The sequence below is a fragment of the Cannabis sativa genome, chromosome X, assembly GCF_029168945.1.
Source record: "Cannabis sativa cultivar Pink pepper isolate KNU-18-1 chromosome X, ASM2916894v1, whole genome shotgun sequence".
Taxonomy (NCBI): Eukaryota; Viridiplantae; Streptophyta; class Magnoliopsida; order Rosales; family Cannabaceae; genus Cannabis; species Cannabis sativa.
In genome coordinates, this window is record NC_083610.1 from 45835054 (window position 1) to 45853138 (window position 18085).

Sequence of the window (18085 nt, forward strand, 5' to 3'; positions counted from 1 at the left end):
TATTTTATAACTACTTTTAATATAAATTACATATATATTTTTAACAAAGGAAATAATTTTTTTTTTACGCGAAAGGAAATATTATTTATTCAATAACATTAAGTAGTTACAATATGTTTAAGTCTAAGAGGAGCATTCAGCTCACTAAAGACACCATCTGATATAAAATAGGATTCTCTTGCGACACAATGAGCAGCTTTATTTGTAGACCGTTTAACAAATAATAAGAGTAGTTGTTACTTATTTTTGTACTTGTCCAATTCGGATTTCCTTTTTTTTTTGTTAGCTTCCAAATCAGATTTCTACAATGACAAAATTAAACGTAAAGCACTTTTAAAAAGACAAATACCAAGTATTGAAATTTATCATAAAGAGACAAATACCAGTACCACTAAAACAAATAATTATCACTAATTAATATTAAAATATTACTATGTTATATCATATATGATCCTAGTGGGTCAATCATTTATTGGATAATACTTATAGATAATATTTTTTGTTAGGAAGTCCTTGTTTGTATCTATATATTTTCCTACTCAATCTAAAAATAATATCTCCATATAAATTGTGGATAGATGATACAATTATTTAAAAGTCAATGACACTATATTATTTAAACTTTATTTATGTAATTATATATTTATGTGTGTGATGATGTATAATTAGGTTACCAAACAATAATCTTGTTGTTTTCTCATAAATTTGTTTAGTATTAATAAATTATAAATGTACCTAATTAAGAACATATAGTAACAATAACACTTAACATATACATATTGCTATATTTGGTACAAATATTCTTCTAAATAATTAATTAGTTGTATTTTTTTCTTAAGGAAAAAAAAAACTTAAAAGCTATTTTGTACATTATAATAGACCTTTTACTATCACATTTTAAAATCAGTTCAAGATAAACTAATTTGTTAATTATTCAGTTGCTCATAGTTAAGAAAATTTCATTAACACATATGTATTCCAAATCACTTATTAAACTTTGCACACTAAAAAAGTTGTGAGATCCACATTTATAATAATGTGTTATTGAAACACTACACACAAAAATTACAACACAAACAGAATTATTCAAAATCAAAAGATATATTGGAATCTCTAAATTTTTCTTGGATGAGCTTTTTCCCATTGTCAACCATTTGGGGAGTGAGAATGTTCCTCCAATCTCCCACCTTACCTTTTCTAAAGAAAGAACTATTTGGTATACTCAAAGAATCATGCTTACCAACCTTGTTTATCTCAAAACTTTTCATTCTTTCAATGCTACAAAATTTTGAAATCTCTTCAATCATCCCTTGTTGCTCTTCCTCCAAAGAAAACGGGAACTCCAAAAAGTCAGCTAATTTCTTAACGAAAAATACATTGTCTTTCTTAAGATCTTCGTATTTCAGAAACAGTATTTTGTGAGACATCTCTTGACTTGCTTTCCAGAACTCCAAAACATGGTTCCAAAATGGCCCGAACGCATGGATTCCTTGACAAAAGTTGTCGAAGTACAAATCCAAGCTATGGGGTTTGATTTTTTCGCCTCCTGAAAACTTTTGTGAAAAATACCAAAGGGACACAAAGAGATCCAAAGGGTTTCTACAAATGTAGACAATTTTGCATTTCGAGTTGTTATTTTTAAGGGAAAGTGGCAAAAGTGAGTATGCATTGTGTGTGCTAAAGAGTCTTGGTGAATTTTTATGATGATAATCATCAATAGTATGAAGATCAATGAGGCTTATTTCAGGAACAAGATCATGTGGATTAGAAACTAATAAAGGGGTATTAGAGAGTGTGAAATGAGAGCGATTTATGATTGTAAAGGTAAGAGCTTTTAGCCATGTAGTACCTGATTTTGGACATGAAGCCAAGACTATATCATCATCATTTGCTACATAGTGTTTTTGAAATGAGATAACTCCTTTGAATAAATTATTTGAGATCCAAAATCCATTGTAGAAACAATAAGAGTTACCTTCAATGGTAGGATGTTCTTTCTTTTGAACCCTTTTCATTATTTCTTCAACCTCATCAAGATCATCATCATCACCCTTTGCAGCCACAACTACATTATTCTTGCCCTTAGTGATATTTCTTGATAAGGTTTCCATTTCTTGATGATCACTACTTCAGAATGCTTCTATTATGTCTGAGAGAGGAGAAAAGCTTTTGAAGTGGAAACTAATGAGAGAAAATTATGTTTGTTTTTATCTCTCAAAAAGAAAATATTATGTTTGTATTTAAAGAAAAAAAAAATTCTTTTGCTGAGTGGACACCTTGTCACCTCATTTTTTTTGCATGATTTTCAAAAAAAAAATAGGGTTGAGATGCAAAATGACCATAAATTTGGTAACTAAATTAGTAAATGTCCACTTTTTAAAAAAATTAAGAAAATGACCAAATTTAGGTGGCGTTTGGTAACACTTTTTTAATCAGTTTTTTGTTTTTAAAAGTAGAAAAGTAAAAATATTTTTCAAAAACATGTTCTATAAAACTGTTTTTACTTTTCAATTTTATAATTACAAATCAAAATTTTAAAAACAAAAAAAATCACTTTCAATATTTTTTTAAACAGTTTTTTTTCTTAATCAATCTTTTAGATTACGACCAGACCCGGACCCAAATCCCCTCCCTACGGCCCTGGCGCTAAACCCGGCTTTTGACTTGAACCCGAATCCGGCCCCGAACCTAGACCCGACTTAAATAAAATCAAAAAATAAAAATAAAAATGAACTTTACAGAACACACTTTTGTAATCTGTTTTTAAAATTGAAAAACAAAAGTGGTTATAGAACGCATTTTTGTTTTTAAAAAATAAATTTTTTAAAAACAAAATTTTTACTTTCATTTTGTGATTAAAAAATTAAAAAACAAAAGTGTTACCAAACGGCACCTTAATAAATTAGCTAATAAAAATTATAAAAATAGATTTATCACATATTTTTTTAAAAAAAAATATATATATAATAACAAAATTAAGTTACATAATTTTTTTAGTATTGCATATTATTACATTGTAACAAAAATAAATATATTAGATCATTTAAATATATACAGCAGTATTAGATATATCGTAGTACAGAAAATTGATATACCGTAGTAATAAAATTATATACCACAAAAAAATTATAACAATACTAAATTAATACTCAAAAAATATATATATCATGCTAACAAAATTATATATATCACCATTAAAATATGAATACATACCAAAAAATTTATATACAATAAAATAGAAACTAAATATCATATTAAATATAAATAATATATTATAGACAACAAAAATCATATACCATACAATAAAACTTATATACCTACAATAAAAAATAAAACAAAATAATATAATATCATTAAAAAAAATTATATATATCATATTAACAAAATTATATATCACCTTTATGTATACTAAAATAAAAACTAAACATGCATTATCTAAAATAAAATTATATACTATACAATAATACTTATATACCTTATAACATAAAATATATACCTTACAATAAAAATATATATAATAATAACAACAAATAAAAATAAAATATATAGGATGCTAATAAAATTATATATCATGTCAACAAAAGTACAATAGAAAATAAAACTTAAATATTATTTAAAAAAATTATATACCGTATAACAAAAAATACATATATACATATACCATACACCAAAACATATATACAAAAAATAATAATAATAAAAATATAAATTACTAATACATATATATATATATGTATGTATACTATACTAACCAAATTATATACCACAATTAAAATATATATACCATGACCATTGTATATAATAAAATAAAAACTAATTAAATATTATTTAAAATAAATAGAAATATACCATACAACAAAATAGAAATATACCGTACAACAAAATCTATATACCAACAACCCAAAACAACTCATAAAAAATTAAAAAAATTGACATAACTTTAAAATAAATAAAAAAAAAATTAACAAAATTAATACAGATATACCATAATGTTTAAATAATTTGCTTCTAATTCTAAAAAAATAAAAAAAAATAAAAAATAAAAAATTGAAATAAGGACATTTACTAACATAGTCTTATGATTTAGGGTCATTTGCTATATTTTTTTAAAAAGATGACATAAACTAACATACTCCTATGATTTGGGGCCATTTACTATAATTTCCCCAAAAAATACTACAAAATATTGTAGCCAATTAGACTTATGACCCACAAAACTCAGAGGCCAAAATTAAAAAAAAAAAAATTAAAATTATATAATTTTTTTTTAATAATTTTTAAAAATATCACGTTTAAAAAATAGTCTATAACCTAGGGTCTTGCAACCAATATTACTACCTGCTAGTTTACTACCTACTAGTTTAAATTCATTTGGAAAAATATGCACTCTAAAAAAAGGGGGTATATTGATGCACATTTTTTATTATTTTTTATATTTATATTTATTATAATCTTGATTTTCTTAGTATGATAATTTATATTGTAGTTTTTTAATATATTTTATAAAATTTTAAGAAATTCAAAATAATTTATTGTGCTAAAAATAATATTCAAATAGCATGTTGTATGCATGTCTCTTTTCTTAGTTTATAATTAAACATGTGAAATAAATTGTTTGAAATATACTTTATATACTATAAATTATTTTCAAAATTCATAAAAAGTTTTAAAAATGTGTAAGATTAAATAATTACAATTTATATTGTCATAAAAAAAATATTGAAATTATAACTACCTGAATATAAAAAATACAAAAGTGCTACAACTATACATCTATTTTATTTATTTTTTTTTTTGGTGGGAGAGGGTGCACCATATTATTTAATATAAGCAGGGCTGGCCCTAGGCTAAGGCGAGTTAGGCCTGTGAGTTAGGCCCGTGTTTAGAGGCCATTCATTTTAGAGGCCCGAATAAAAAAAAAAGTAAAATATATATTTTTTTAATAATTTTTAAAAATATCATTTATCTTTATAGTAAGGATCCAAAAAAATTTTTTTGTCTATGACTTATTTCAACTCAGGGCCGGTCCTAAATATAAAGTTGACTAAGTATTTTTTTTCTTTTTTTTTGAAAGAAAGTATATCATTAAATCAAAGCAAATCAGCTGTTACAAGAGGACCAATAAATCTAGGACAAGCATCTGCCCACAAATGAACCCCTGAAGGACTAGTAACAGACTTAGCCAGTGCGTGGGCCACACCATTCGCATTACGCGAAATGGCACAACAAGAGCCACCACCAGCAGCCGCTAAAAGAGAAATAATCTCCTCAACAATAGGCTTAAACATAAGATTATTATCCGAACACTGAATCCAAGAACTAGCAATCAAAGAATCCGTTTCAACACGCACCAAGTTGAACCCACACGAGATAGCCCACAAAAGGCCCGCTCGGATAGCCAGAAGCTCAGCCACCACCACCTGAAAATCCCCCACGGCACCTATAGCTGTAGCCGCCCACACCTCCCCATCTCCACCACGTACAACTCCCCCAAGGCCCACAAAACCCCTCCCCGGAGTAACCGCCGCATCCACTGACAACACAAACTCCCCTCTCCCGGGCGGACACCAATTGAATCGCCTCCCCTCAACACACCCACTCCCCCCCATTACCCCTGACGCCGTGGAGGCACCCAACACCCGACCCACATCCCCCACACCCACCCCCTGAAATTCCGCCAAAGCATCCCGAGCTAAATCAACAATCACATCCAATCTAGATTGCTTTTTCCCAAACAACACCGAGTTCCTATCAAACCAAATCCACCACCACACCATAGCCAATAATGAAAAAGTATTAAGATCAAGTACCTCAAAAAGAAACACCAGCAACTCCGCCAAAGACCCATCACTACCACGAACGAGCCTATTCCAAACCCGCATCTGAGCCCACAGCGGTCGCAATGAAGGGCAAAAGACTAAAGCATGCTCCGGAGTCTCAGCTTCCTCACCACACCGTTGGCACGTCGGTTGAAGAGGAAGCTTGCGCTTGATAAGTTGGGAATTAGTCGGAAGGGCACGATGATACATTCTCCATAGGAAAATCTTTACTTTTTGCGGCACCCTCATCTTCCACATACCATTCCACCAGTGTGCCTGAGTCACAGAAGAACTACCATTCCGCTCACCCACCAACTCCAGAGCAACAGTATACCCACTCTTGACAGTATAACACCCATTGGAATTATAATGCCAACACCACCGATCCGGACAGAGACCATTTCGCAGCGGGATACTAAGGATAATATCAATGTCCAACCCCAAAAAATATTGAGACAGCGCATGGACATCCCAGACGCCATCCCCGCTAAGCAAGTCATTCACCATCACAGGACTAGGAGGAGACGGAGAAATAGGCCGAAACGTTCTAGCTCTGGGTAGCCAGGGATCCCGAAAAGCATTAATACTCATACCATCCCCCACAACCTTCCTCATGCCCTTTTGCAACAACTCCAAGCCCCACATCAAACTCGACCACAGATGAGACGACCCTTGGCGATCTTTCGCCTCCAAAATAGACGAGTTGGGAAAGTACTTATGCTTCAGAACCCGGCCAGGCAAAGAATTAGGCGAATGTAACAATCTCCACACTTGCTTAGCAACCATAGCCTGATTAAAAAGCACAAAATCCTTGAAGCCTAACCCCCCCTTAGACTTCGGTTGACACACACTCTCCCACTTCACCCATGCAATCTTTCTCTTATCATTCTTAGTACCCCACCAAAACTGAAGGACAATCGAACGAAGCTTATCACATGTCGCCACCGGCAACTGGAACATGCTCATCAAATAATTCGGGACCGCTTGTAGAATAGCCTTAATCAGAATCTCCCTTCCCCCAGCAGAAAGGAAACTTCTCTTCCACCCTCTCACCCGCTTTTGAACTTTGTCACAAATACTAGCAAAAGTCCGCTTCTTATTCCTTCCAATAACTGTCGGTAAACCCAAATACTTATCATGAGTAGCCACTGACCCCAAGCCTAAAATACCCAATACACTTGTACGATCCGCAGGTAGAACATTCGGACTGAATGTGATAGCAGATTTATCAAAATTGACTTGTTGACCAGAAGCAACCTCATAACACTGAAGAATCCGACGGATAGAATCCGCTTCCCTTCCATTAGCTCTTGCAAAAATCAGGCTGTCATCAGCAAAGAAAAGATGAGACACCCGAGGCCCAGATCTGGAACACCAAAACCCCATCAACTCACCATTAAGCTCCGCGTGACACAACAGGGAAGACAAGGCCTCCGCACAAAAAAGAAACAAATAAGGAGAGAGCGGACATCCTTGTCTCAACCCCCTAGTAGGCACCACACAACCCCGAGGTTTTCCATTAACCAAAAAGCTATACTGAGCTGAAGTAACACAATCCATGATTAACTCCACCCACCTTTTATGAAACCCGAACCTATCCATAATGGCACTCAGAAAAGACCACTCAACTCGATCATATGCTTTACTCATGTCCAACTTCAACGCCATAAACCCCCGTACACCATTATTCTTTTTAAAGAGAGAATGTAGCAATTCGAACCCCACCATCACATTATCATGAATAGAGCGACCCGGCACAAACGCACTTTGAAATGAAGAAATTAGCGGAGATAAGGTACCCTTCAATCTGAGAGCCACAGCCTTCGCCACAATCTTATACATCACACTACAAAGACTAATAGGCCGATACTCCTTGACCAGCGACGGCTTAGTGATTTTTGGAATCAACACCACATTCGACTTATTAAACTTTCTGACCGATTGGTGACCATTCAAAATCGCAAGGCACACCGCTGAAACCCGTGGACCAACAATATCCCAATATTTCTGAAAGAAAATAGCATGAAACCCATCCGGCCCCGGAGCCTTAGTAGCCCCAATAGCCTTAACCGCACACAACACATCCTCATACGTGAATGGTGCTTCAAGCTTATCACACTCTTCTGTAGAAATTGTAGCACCGATATTGGCGATACCATTCTCCACTTGTTGTGGCGTTGGAGATGTCGAAGAAAAAATGGTACCAAAGTAATGTTCAATCTCACCCACAATATCCTCCTCCGTAGTTAACTTCCTACCATCTTCTGTCATGATTTCCACAATCGCATTCTTCTTCTTCCTTCCCGAAGCTTTATTATGAAAATACTTTGTATTCCGATCTCCCATAGCAAGCCAATCCGCCCTAGATCTCAGCCTCCAATAACATTCCTCCCTGGATAACAAATCATTCAACTTAATCTCAAGGCGTTTCACCTCATTCATTCGAACCAACGGGGCATCTACACTGAGGAGATCGTCCAACTGTTTCTGAGTTTCACGCACCAACTTTGGAATTGAGCCAAACTTGGTTTTATTCCAAGCCCCTAATCGATCAGCACACCTCCCAAAAATATCCAGAATACTATCTTGGTTATCCAAAGGAACATCCGGAGACAACCACGTTTGAGTAACAATGTCACGGCATTCAGCATCTTTCAACCAATGAGTTTCAAATCGAAAGCTTTTCTTTTTATCATACTGGCGGCTACAAACAACATTTTCCAAAATAGCAGCAATAGGTCGATGATCTGAATGAATAAAATCTCCATTAATGACCTTAACTGATGGGAACAAATTATGCCACTCCTGGTTACAGAAGTAGCGATCCAATCGTTCTTGCACATGCGCCACACCTTGCCGTTTGTTGAGCCAAGTAAAGCACTGTCCTTCAAACCCCATATCAACCAAATCACACTTATCCAAGGCTTGTTGAAAGTCAGAAATAGCAGACAAGCTACGGTCAACACCACCCTTCTTTTCATTAATTGAGAGGATTTCATTAAAATCACCACCACATATCCAAGGGAGATCAAACAACCCCTTAAGCCGACACAACAATTGCCAGGAATCAATTCTAGAACTTGCCTTAGGATTCCCATAAAATCCTGTAAACCGCCATACATTCAACCCCGGGCACTTCACCAACGCATCAATATGACCAACCGAAAAAGACTTAACAGACACCTCCCAATCATCATTCCACAATAATAACAACCCACCACTCTTCCCCACACAATCAACATGAAAACTATTAGAAAAACGAATCTGACGGCGTATACCTTCCGCCCACCCACCAAAAAGTTTAGTTTCCGAAAGAAAAACTAAACTTGGGGAATACTTACGAACCACCGTTCGTAAAGCAGTCAACGCACCAGGATTCCCCAGTCCTCGTGCGTTCCAGCAAAGCAGACTCATGGCTCCTGGCGAGCCTGCTCCGCAGGCTTCGCCAATACATTACCAACATTCTCAGGAACCACCTTAGACTGCTCCTCCAACCGCCCCTTCTTCACATTCTCATAGTGAACATCAACATCCATTTTCCTTTTACCTCCACCTCCCACTTTCGGACTCACTTTATTTATAGCATTAGCAACTAACACATGTGATAATTTTGGACTAATGGGAATAGAACTCGGCTTACCTTTAGACCCACGGCCACGAGCTGAATTTAGACGTTTCCAAGTCTTGGCCTTTTGTGCTTGGATAAGTGGTTCAAACGTATCTTGGAGAGCTTGGGTAAATGAAACTTCAACTTGAGACGAAATGTCCATTACACCCTTACCCTTATCAACACTATTCAATCCATGCATATTATAATTTTCCACTATGCCCACATCACTCTCGGTCACTTGCCCAACAACTACCTCACTAACCACATCCATAGAACACTCCCCCTCCATCACCTTCTTACCCTTGCCACAATCGGATAAAGCATGCAATAAAGGACACTCACCACCTTCACCATTATTCTTACCCTTACCACTAGTCTTATCCGCCAATGCCCCATTTATCACTCCCAATTCACATGTTGACATCATCTTCCCCATCTCACTATTATTCTTACTAGCCCCCTCCACTCGTGTGCCAACCAAGGAAGCTTGCACACCCAAAGGCTCGGCATGCACACTGGCCGAATGTGAACCAAGGTGAGCCGAACCATCAACCCCAGCCAGCCCTTCCTCCTCACGTTCACGGGCCTCTAACACAGCCGTGGGCGCCAATTCTTCATGCGATGGACCCAAATAACGACCACGACCTTTCTCCACCGCCGCTAATATTCGCGATGCCTCTCCCATAGACATGATTGGTCTATTAGAAGGAGAGTTATCACGCTTTTTCTGGTACCGAAATCGATCACGCGGTGGTGAACTTGGAGCACACATCCAAGAACCATAACGCCCACGATCGGGTCTAGGATTATCCCCACCGAAGTCCCTCAAAGGACAATCCAATGCCTTATGCCCGATAATACCACAATCAAAACAAAACTCAGGTAAATGTTCATATTGAAATAATAATGAAACCTCATTACCTTGCTCGTCGACCGCCACCCGCAGCCCTCGTTTAAGAGGTTCCGTAATATTCATCCTCACTCTAACCTTCATAGTCCCATTGACAAGCTTAATATCTTCAAGTTTACCAATCCGCTCGCCCCATTCCCTTGCAAACAACTCGGTCATACATGCCAACGGAACATTATTGATCGATATCCAAAAGGACGTAAAATCAAAGTTCATCTTTGAAATCTCTCCCAATCCCATCGGTTTCACAAAACAAATCAATTGTTTATCGAAAGTCCAAGGTCCCCCACCATAAACCCGCTGCCTATCCTCTCGGCTACCGAAGAAAAATCGAAAGACGTTTTTTGAGCTCAATTCTTCCACCTGAAAACGATGATGGAGTTTCCAAACCCCCTTCATTGCATTCTCAATTCCATCCTTGTTGGCCGGTTTAGGGCCAATAACTTTGCCCACCAGAGACAAATCCAAGCTTCTCTTACCTTCCTCTACGCCTGCTTTGTTCAGTGCAAGAACCGGACCGTCGGAGTCATCCAGGCGCAAGACTTCTGTCAACCGAGACACCAGCTCCAAATCCATAATGATCGCACGAAAAATCAACAGAAACTGTATACAATTGCCGATCGGAGATGTCGACTCCACCCTTCCCATGAAAGGACTGCGATTCCCAGTCAGTTTCAAAAGCTCCGAAACTAACGGGATACTATTTTTCAGTTGACTAAGTATTTTTAGGTAGACCAAAAATTTAAAATTGAGCAATTTTTGATAAAAAAATAAAATAAAATAAAACTGTGTGCCCAATTTTTCTTTTGGAAATTTATATTAGACACCCATTATATTATTTAGTTTACAATTTTAACGTTATTTTTTTACCGTTTGTGTTAATTTGTCAAAGATTTATAAGTTTTTTTATTGGAATAACATCCTCCATACTTTTATCTCTTTTCTTTTTTAATCTTCTCTTAAAGTTTAAAAATAAATTTTGGTCATATCGTTACTCAATTGAGCATAAAAAAAATATTATTGAGATCTACTTTTTAATGTGAATATTTTAAAATGTGAAAAACATATATATAAATATATATATTTTGATATTTCTAGAAAAAAAAAATTATTTGGTTGCTCATATAGTAATTAGTTATTGTTTTATAATTTTTTTTAATCTTAGTTAATATTTATTTTAAAATTTAGTTAATTAAATTATTTTATACCATATGATAACTAATTAGTTTTGTACAATAAATTAAGATTACTAAAAATGTATCTTAAATAATATTAATATACCGCCATATAATTTTAAAATAATTAATTGTTAACTAATTTAAATATTTAAAAATTTTGCTAACAAAATATATGATTTATTAAAAGTATATATATATACTAGAAGAGAGTTACGTACAAAGCTCGTATATTTAATTTTATATTAGGTGCTTTATAATTAAATTGAAATCATAAAAATTCACAAAAAAAAAATAATTCTCTCAAACTAAGTAAGAATAAATCACTTCAATAATCATTATTAGTATGGTATAAATATAGCAGTATTTGCAAAAGTAATAAAATGTTTATTGTGTGATAATCTCTAACGCAAAGGAAAAAAAAATACTAAAGCCGATTCTTTTGGAGGATAGAGGTTTGTTGGAAGGATTTTCAACTATTGAGATGGTAGCAGAAAGAGAGAGTTAGGAGAATTGTGAGTGGTATATAATTAATTTAGTATATCGACTAATTTTTACATGTGTAACAAAATTCAATTCTAAAATCTAGAATAAATCGATTGGTAGAATGAATATAAAAAATCAACAAATATAATAGCTTACAATGTAGGTGATATTTAGCAAGAAGATTTAACTACTCGCAATTATACATGTTCTAAATATTATCTACTATATATTTGGGTTTGATATGTCACTGTGCAGGACATCCAATAAGATTTTCTCTTAATGAATTTTCTCTCTTGCACACTAAAACTCATTTCACTACTACCATTACTTACACTCAGGTTACCAAATCAAACTTCCATATTCTTTTACTTTGTTTTACAGATTGTTCGTTCTTACCATATATTCCATCTCTACCATAAAAAAAATATATACTATATTAAAAAATATGGTGAGAGAGAAACACCATCATTTCAAAAATTCAATTAGCAAAATACTGAATTGGGTAAATGTGGAAATAAGTACTATAGTTCGGGTTTTTAGAAACAAAATGGTATGCATTGTCAATTGTCCAGTAAGAAAACAAATTTGAGGCCCAAGTCAATCCAAGTAACTTTTTGGGAAATCAAAAGCCCAATATAAATCCACTTATTTGGAATGAAGCCTGGTGGCCCGGTCTTATGTTGTTCCCTCAAACGGCGACCTAATCCAGTCTCTGCTTACTACGAAGGCTCAGAAACCGCTCCCCGAGTCCAGGGCGGCGATCTTCAATCTGCTTTTGATTTGCATGCTGCGGGACCAAAGAGCGTAGTTGATCGTGATGAAGATGAGGACGATGATCCCGACGATGCTGATTTCGATATTGATGATGGAGATTTTGACTCCGATGACGATGACGATGATGATTCTAATGATTTTGATGAAGAAGTGGTGAAAAAGAGAAGGTGAAAGGTGGTTGCGGTCATCTTGATCATCATGATCGTACAACATCGCTGATACCTTACTCGTCACTACCATAGCCAATGGCTCCATCAAGCTCTACGACCTCGCTTTTCCATGCAATGCATGGATCTACTTTCTTTTGGGTTCAAGTTCTGATTGAGAATCGTGATTGATAAAATTTAATCAATATATGAAGAGGTAAAGAACAAGGTTTCGAGCGATATGATCGGTCAACCTCTAACAATATTGGTTTTGTTAGAGACATTGTTTTAACCATTCATTTACATGACTTTTAAGTGTATCAAATTAAATATTCTTTTTTCAAAAATTAAAAAGAAAATACTCACACCAAAATGAATACAGTAAAAAGCTTCAATTGGTTGTTATTGAAATCTGGCTTAACTACCATTAATTTCAGGAAAGAGTTCTTCTGTGCAAATCAAAACAAAACAAGTTTTTATTTTCTTTTCCTTGTTCATATCATATGGATTAGTAGACAAATAAAAAGTCTAAAAAAGAAAAAGGAAAAATTGTAAACAAAGAATGTTTGTTAGCTATAAATGGGAAGCAAACTAATAAACAACTTAAAGCTAAGGATGCCTCTTTCACTGTAATCATTTTTTCTTTGAAAATAAAAGTAAAAATAAGAAGTGCCCATATATATAACAAATACAACTAAGATAAGGGTAAAAAGAATTGATCAAACTAACCTCTGTATCTTCTCAGACGAGACAAAAAATCTCTTATGCGATTCAAATTAGTCCCAATTCGTATTCCTCCGTTTTCAATTTTGTGGAGTTTTTTTCTAGTTTTTTGTAGTGTCTTCTGGTTTTGGGATTTTTTTAGAAGAGATATAGAGAAAGTAGTTTATAGCTTTTGAGGACTAATATCAAGAGTAAGTGAAGAAAATGAGATGGATTAAAAATTGATTTTAACTTTAAACTTGATCATTATGATTTTATAATTAAACATAGAGAAGAAAATATTTTACCATAGATGAAAGTTTCTTTGATGAAGAAATCCTAAGGATCTTCAATGGAAGAAGGTGAAGATAAGTGAAAGGAAAATAGAAAAAATAGAAACAATATATTAATTAATTCATAATATACTTTAATTAATTTAATAAATTATTATTAATTTTAAAATACTATTATAAAATAAATTTACATATAATCTAATACATTCTAAATATTAACTATTGGTATACACTCATTGATTTATCACCTTTAGATTTATTATCTATGGTTGTAAAAGCTTCCCTATCATAGGAACAAAACTCATGTTCCTACCATAAACATATCCTATCTATATGCAACTATTAAATGGTTATATTTTTATTGTAACCATAATAGTTATATTTTTGTTTGATTTATAATAACAGATTACAAATAGGTAAAAATTTATTTTTTAAAATTAAATTAATTATAATTAACTATATATTTCAAAAAAATTAATTTAAATGTTTAATAAGACCCTTTTTAACAATTAATTATTTATTTTTGTAATAAATAAATAATTTTTTAAATTAATTAAAATAGGAAAAAGATAAAAGTTGTTAAGATAAAATTTGTAAAGACAATATTTGTTAAAACAAAAGTTGTCACGACAAAAGACATCATCATTGTCTTAATTAAGACACGGTAGGCGATCTGTTAGGTTCTGGATATCTCTGATAATAGGTTAGATTGTACCAATCTATTTATTCTAAGGAAAAATTTCTATAGTGTCCTATTGATTTGTCCTATTGTACCAATCCCATTAATCATATCATATTTAATTATTTAAATAATATCTATAACCGAATTCAGTTACTGGTATTTCAGATGAGGGAATCTCTCAACTAACTTCGAGAGAATATCTCAACCAATTTGAAATATCTTTAATCAATATGCATTTTTCCTTAGAATATCTCAACCAGGATTTATTTTTTATTTTAATATGCATTTTTCGAAAATTGTATTCTTAAATACTTTAATTTTTCGAAATGCAATATATATTTATAGAAAATTAAATTTGAGTTGTAAATTAATTTAATTTAATTTTGCAACAACTTAAATTGAATATTTTTCTAAATATTTATTGGAAATTATTACTAAGATAGAAATAATTCATGTTATTTTCATATCCATCTAAGTAAAATTTATAAATATTAAATTAAAATTTATATTTAGAATTTTTCATTCTAAATTGGAAATTTTAAATAAATATATATTTAAAATAAATAAATTAAATAAAGAGAATCAAAGAAAATACAACTCACTTTAAATAATGAGCTTGATTATTATTAAGATATTCGATCTCCATTGTTGGTCTTACAAAAGTTAAATGTTTTTAATATAACCTCGAGACGCTAGACTTCGTCCCCCTATGGATGGTTATTCGTTGAACGCATTTAACACCGTAAGATTTCATTTGATAAGTGTTTTGTGAGTTTTCGTCTCTATTTAGACTCTCCCCTACGGTGACTACTTAGAGATAAACTCATAAAATATGAAACAATGGTGGAAACTCATAAAATGAGAATAACCTTGACTCTCGCCTACCGGGACAACGTTGGATTCTTATTTTGATCGAATAAAAGGCTGCTAGAATGGTTTCTATTTTAGATGAGCTGACAACTCTATTCAATAAATGATGCTTTGACTCTCGCCTACCAGGACACTGTATCAGTGTGTTGAAAACCTTGGAAATTATTTAGGATTGTATGTTTTAGTATTTTCACTAGTCATTCCTACTTGCTATATGTTAAATAATTCTGAATTGTGTATGAATTTATATTGAATCATGTTATTTACTGTTATTAAGTTGTAGTTTAATTTCGAATCTTCATTGTTGGTCTAACATGTTTGTTTTTCTAATGAGATAAATCTCTAATGGATTTTCACCATTAGACATACATAATAGTGTAAGATCTCGAAAGATAAATATTGTATATGCAACATCTAGCTGTTCATCAATTGATGACACCTTAGACTAGTATTTTTACGATATGAAACAAGAAGATTACATAAATAAGATTACTTTGTCTTTCGCTAATCGAAGCATCGTTGGATTCTTATTTATAAACGAAATTATCCTAATTCCTCTTAGCTTATTCATTTCGAATTAGCTTTAAAAACATATCATTGGATGAATGGTCTATAAATCATTTCATGTCATTATATTTTCTCTTAAGAAATTAAATGACGCATATGATTATAATCCCGAAATTCTATTCCCAATTGATATAAATCCTCAATCTTAGAAATCTCCTACTTGTATGGGCAAATCTGACTTAGAGTTAAATTAGTAGTGGTGGTCCAAGATAGAATTACTCATAATATTTGGTATAAATTTAAGTCTTTGACTTTAATTTTAGAATCCAAACAGAAATTTTCTTATATTTCTAATTCCAGAATACAATACAGTTACACTTTCTCAAGTATTTAATATCCATCTTCTATTAATGGATAAAAACTGTATGGAATATGAGTTAGGTATTCTGTGACCAGGATCCACTTGCAGTATTCAAAGAACTCTTTGATGTAACTAAGCCTATGTCATCAATAGACACTACCATTTTTTTTAATCTATGGCATTTGAATCTTGTTCATAGTGGATTTGACAAGATCAATCTCTGCAAAGAGTTAATATGCCTATATCCACTGAAAGTAGTTCATCTCATTCGCAGATGGATGTACATTCAGGGGTGGATATGAGTTTTTTGTTGTATTCTTAAAACGATAACTCTAGATTATACCTTATGCAAAGAAATTTGAAATGTTTGAAAAATTTCATTAATTTCTAGCAATGGTTAAACACAATTAAGGTATGTGGTTAAAGATCTTGCGAACTGATAGGGGTGGAGAAATAGTTAGTAGATATGCAGTTCAAAGATCATTAAATTGATTTTTGAATTATATCCAAACTTACCTCCCCAGAAATTTCGAGTTGCATGTTGATGATTAGTTACTAGTCGTTGCCTAAATCCTTCTATGGTAATACAACTTCAGAATGATGTAATGGTTGTATACTTAATGTAAATCATTACTAGATTCATGGATGACCTAATCAAAATCTTAAGAAAAGCTAGAACTGTTAACCATGGTTTCTTAGCTATTCTAAGTGATTAGGGGTGGACCATCCCATTGTCAATAGATAAGAAAGTGTTTTTTCAAACAAATACTACTTTTCTAAGAAAATGACTAAGTCTGAAAAACAAGTAGCAAATAAATGAGATATTTAATTCTTGATTCCAAAAGTGTTCTATCATCTTATATAACATATGATGATCCCACTGCCTCTGTTGTCTTGTCACAACCGAAGAGATCAATACCATTTAGTTTTCTTAGACATAATTCACGGTGCCTTGTCGTAGTGGGAGAGTTTCTAGGAACTCACCTTCTTATGACTTGGGAGACACTAGTGATTAAAATCCATTGTGAGTTTAAACAAGTAATGGATTGTCAAGATAAGAAACTAAGAAGAAAGCCAATAGAACTATGGTTTAATCCATTTACATGGAGTAACCTAAAGTTTTCTATTACAAGGACATAAAAGGAAATTTTCGTTTATAAGTCCATTCAATGGACTTAACAAAACTTCCTGTTCCTAGTATTATAGGTTTGAGTTTATCTAAACTTATGGCTTGTGGTATACCTGGTAATTACTTACTCTAATGCAAGCAACTTATTTTAGTAAGATGCTGAAGCATTTTCTTTCTAATGGCAATCTATAGAAGCTTCACAACTTCTTAGGTATAGATTTTATTTATCTAAGGAAAAGTCTTAACTATTCCAGAAAAGATAAAGCCATGAAAGAATTTCTTAAATCAACAGTGAGAGGTCTTAGATATGCTTTTGTATGCCTTAGACCAGACACCTACTGTTGAGTGGGAGTAATGAGTAGGTATCAGATTAATCCAGGAGAAGAACATTGGAAGACAATCAAGTAAATCCTAAGATTAAGAAGAGGAACTATATGTTAGTCTATAAGAGTGTGTTTAAAACTCTTAGACTACACCACATCAGATTTCGAAATTTGCCTATGTGCTAGTAAATATTTCTGATAAGATGGTGGTTACTCTGGGGGTGGAATAGTGATTTTGGAGAAGTGTAAAAACCTATCTGAAGTCTCTAGGTCTACCAGAGAGGGACTGAATGTTAAG

General features: G+C 32.9%; 1 protein-coding gene across 1 annotated transcript; it reads right to left on the bottom strand.

Annotated features, from left to right (window-relative positions):
• Window positions 1-952: 952 nt before the first annotated feature.
• LOC115708723 (cytosolic sulfotransferase 5) lies at window positions 953-2351 on the bottom strand. Its single transcript, XM_030636726.2, has one exon. The coding sequence runs from the start codon at window positions 2109-2111 to the stop codon at window positions 1083-1085; it is 1029 nt and encodes a 342-aa protein (XP_030492586.2). The 5' UTR covers window positions 2112-2351; the 3' UTR covers window positions 953-1082.
• Between the last annotated feature and the right edge of the window lie 15734 nt (window positions 2352-18085).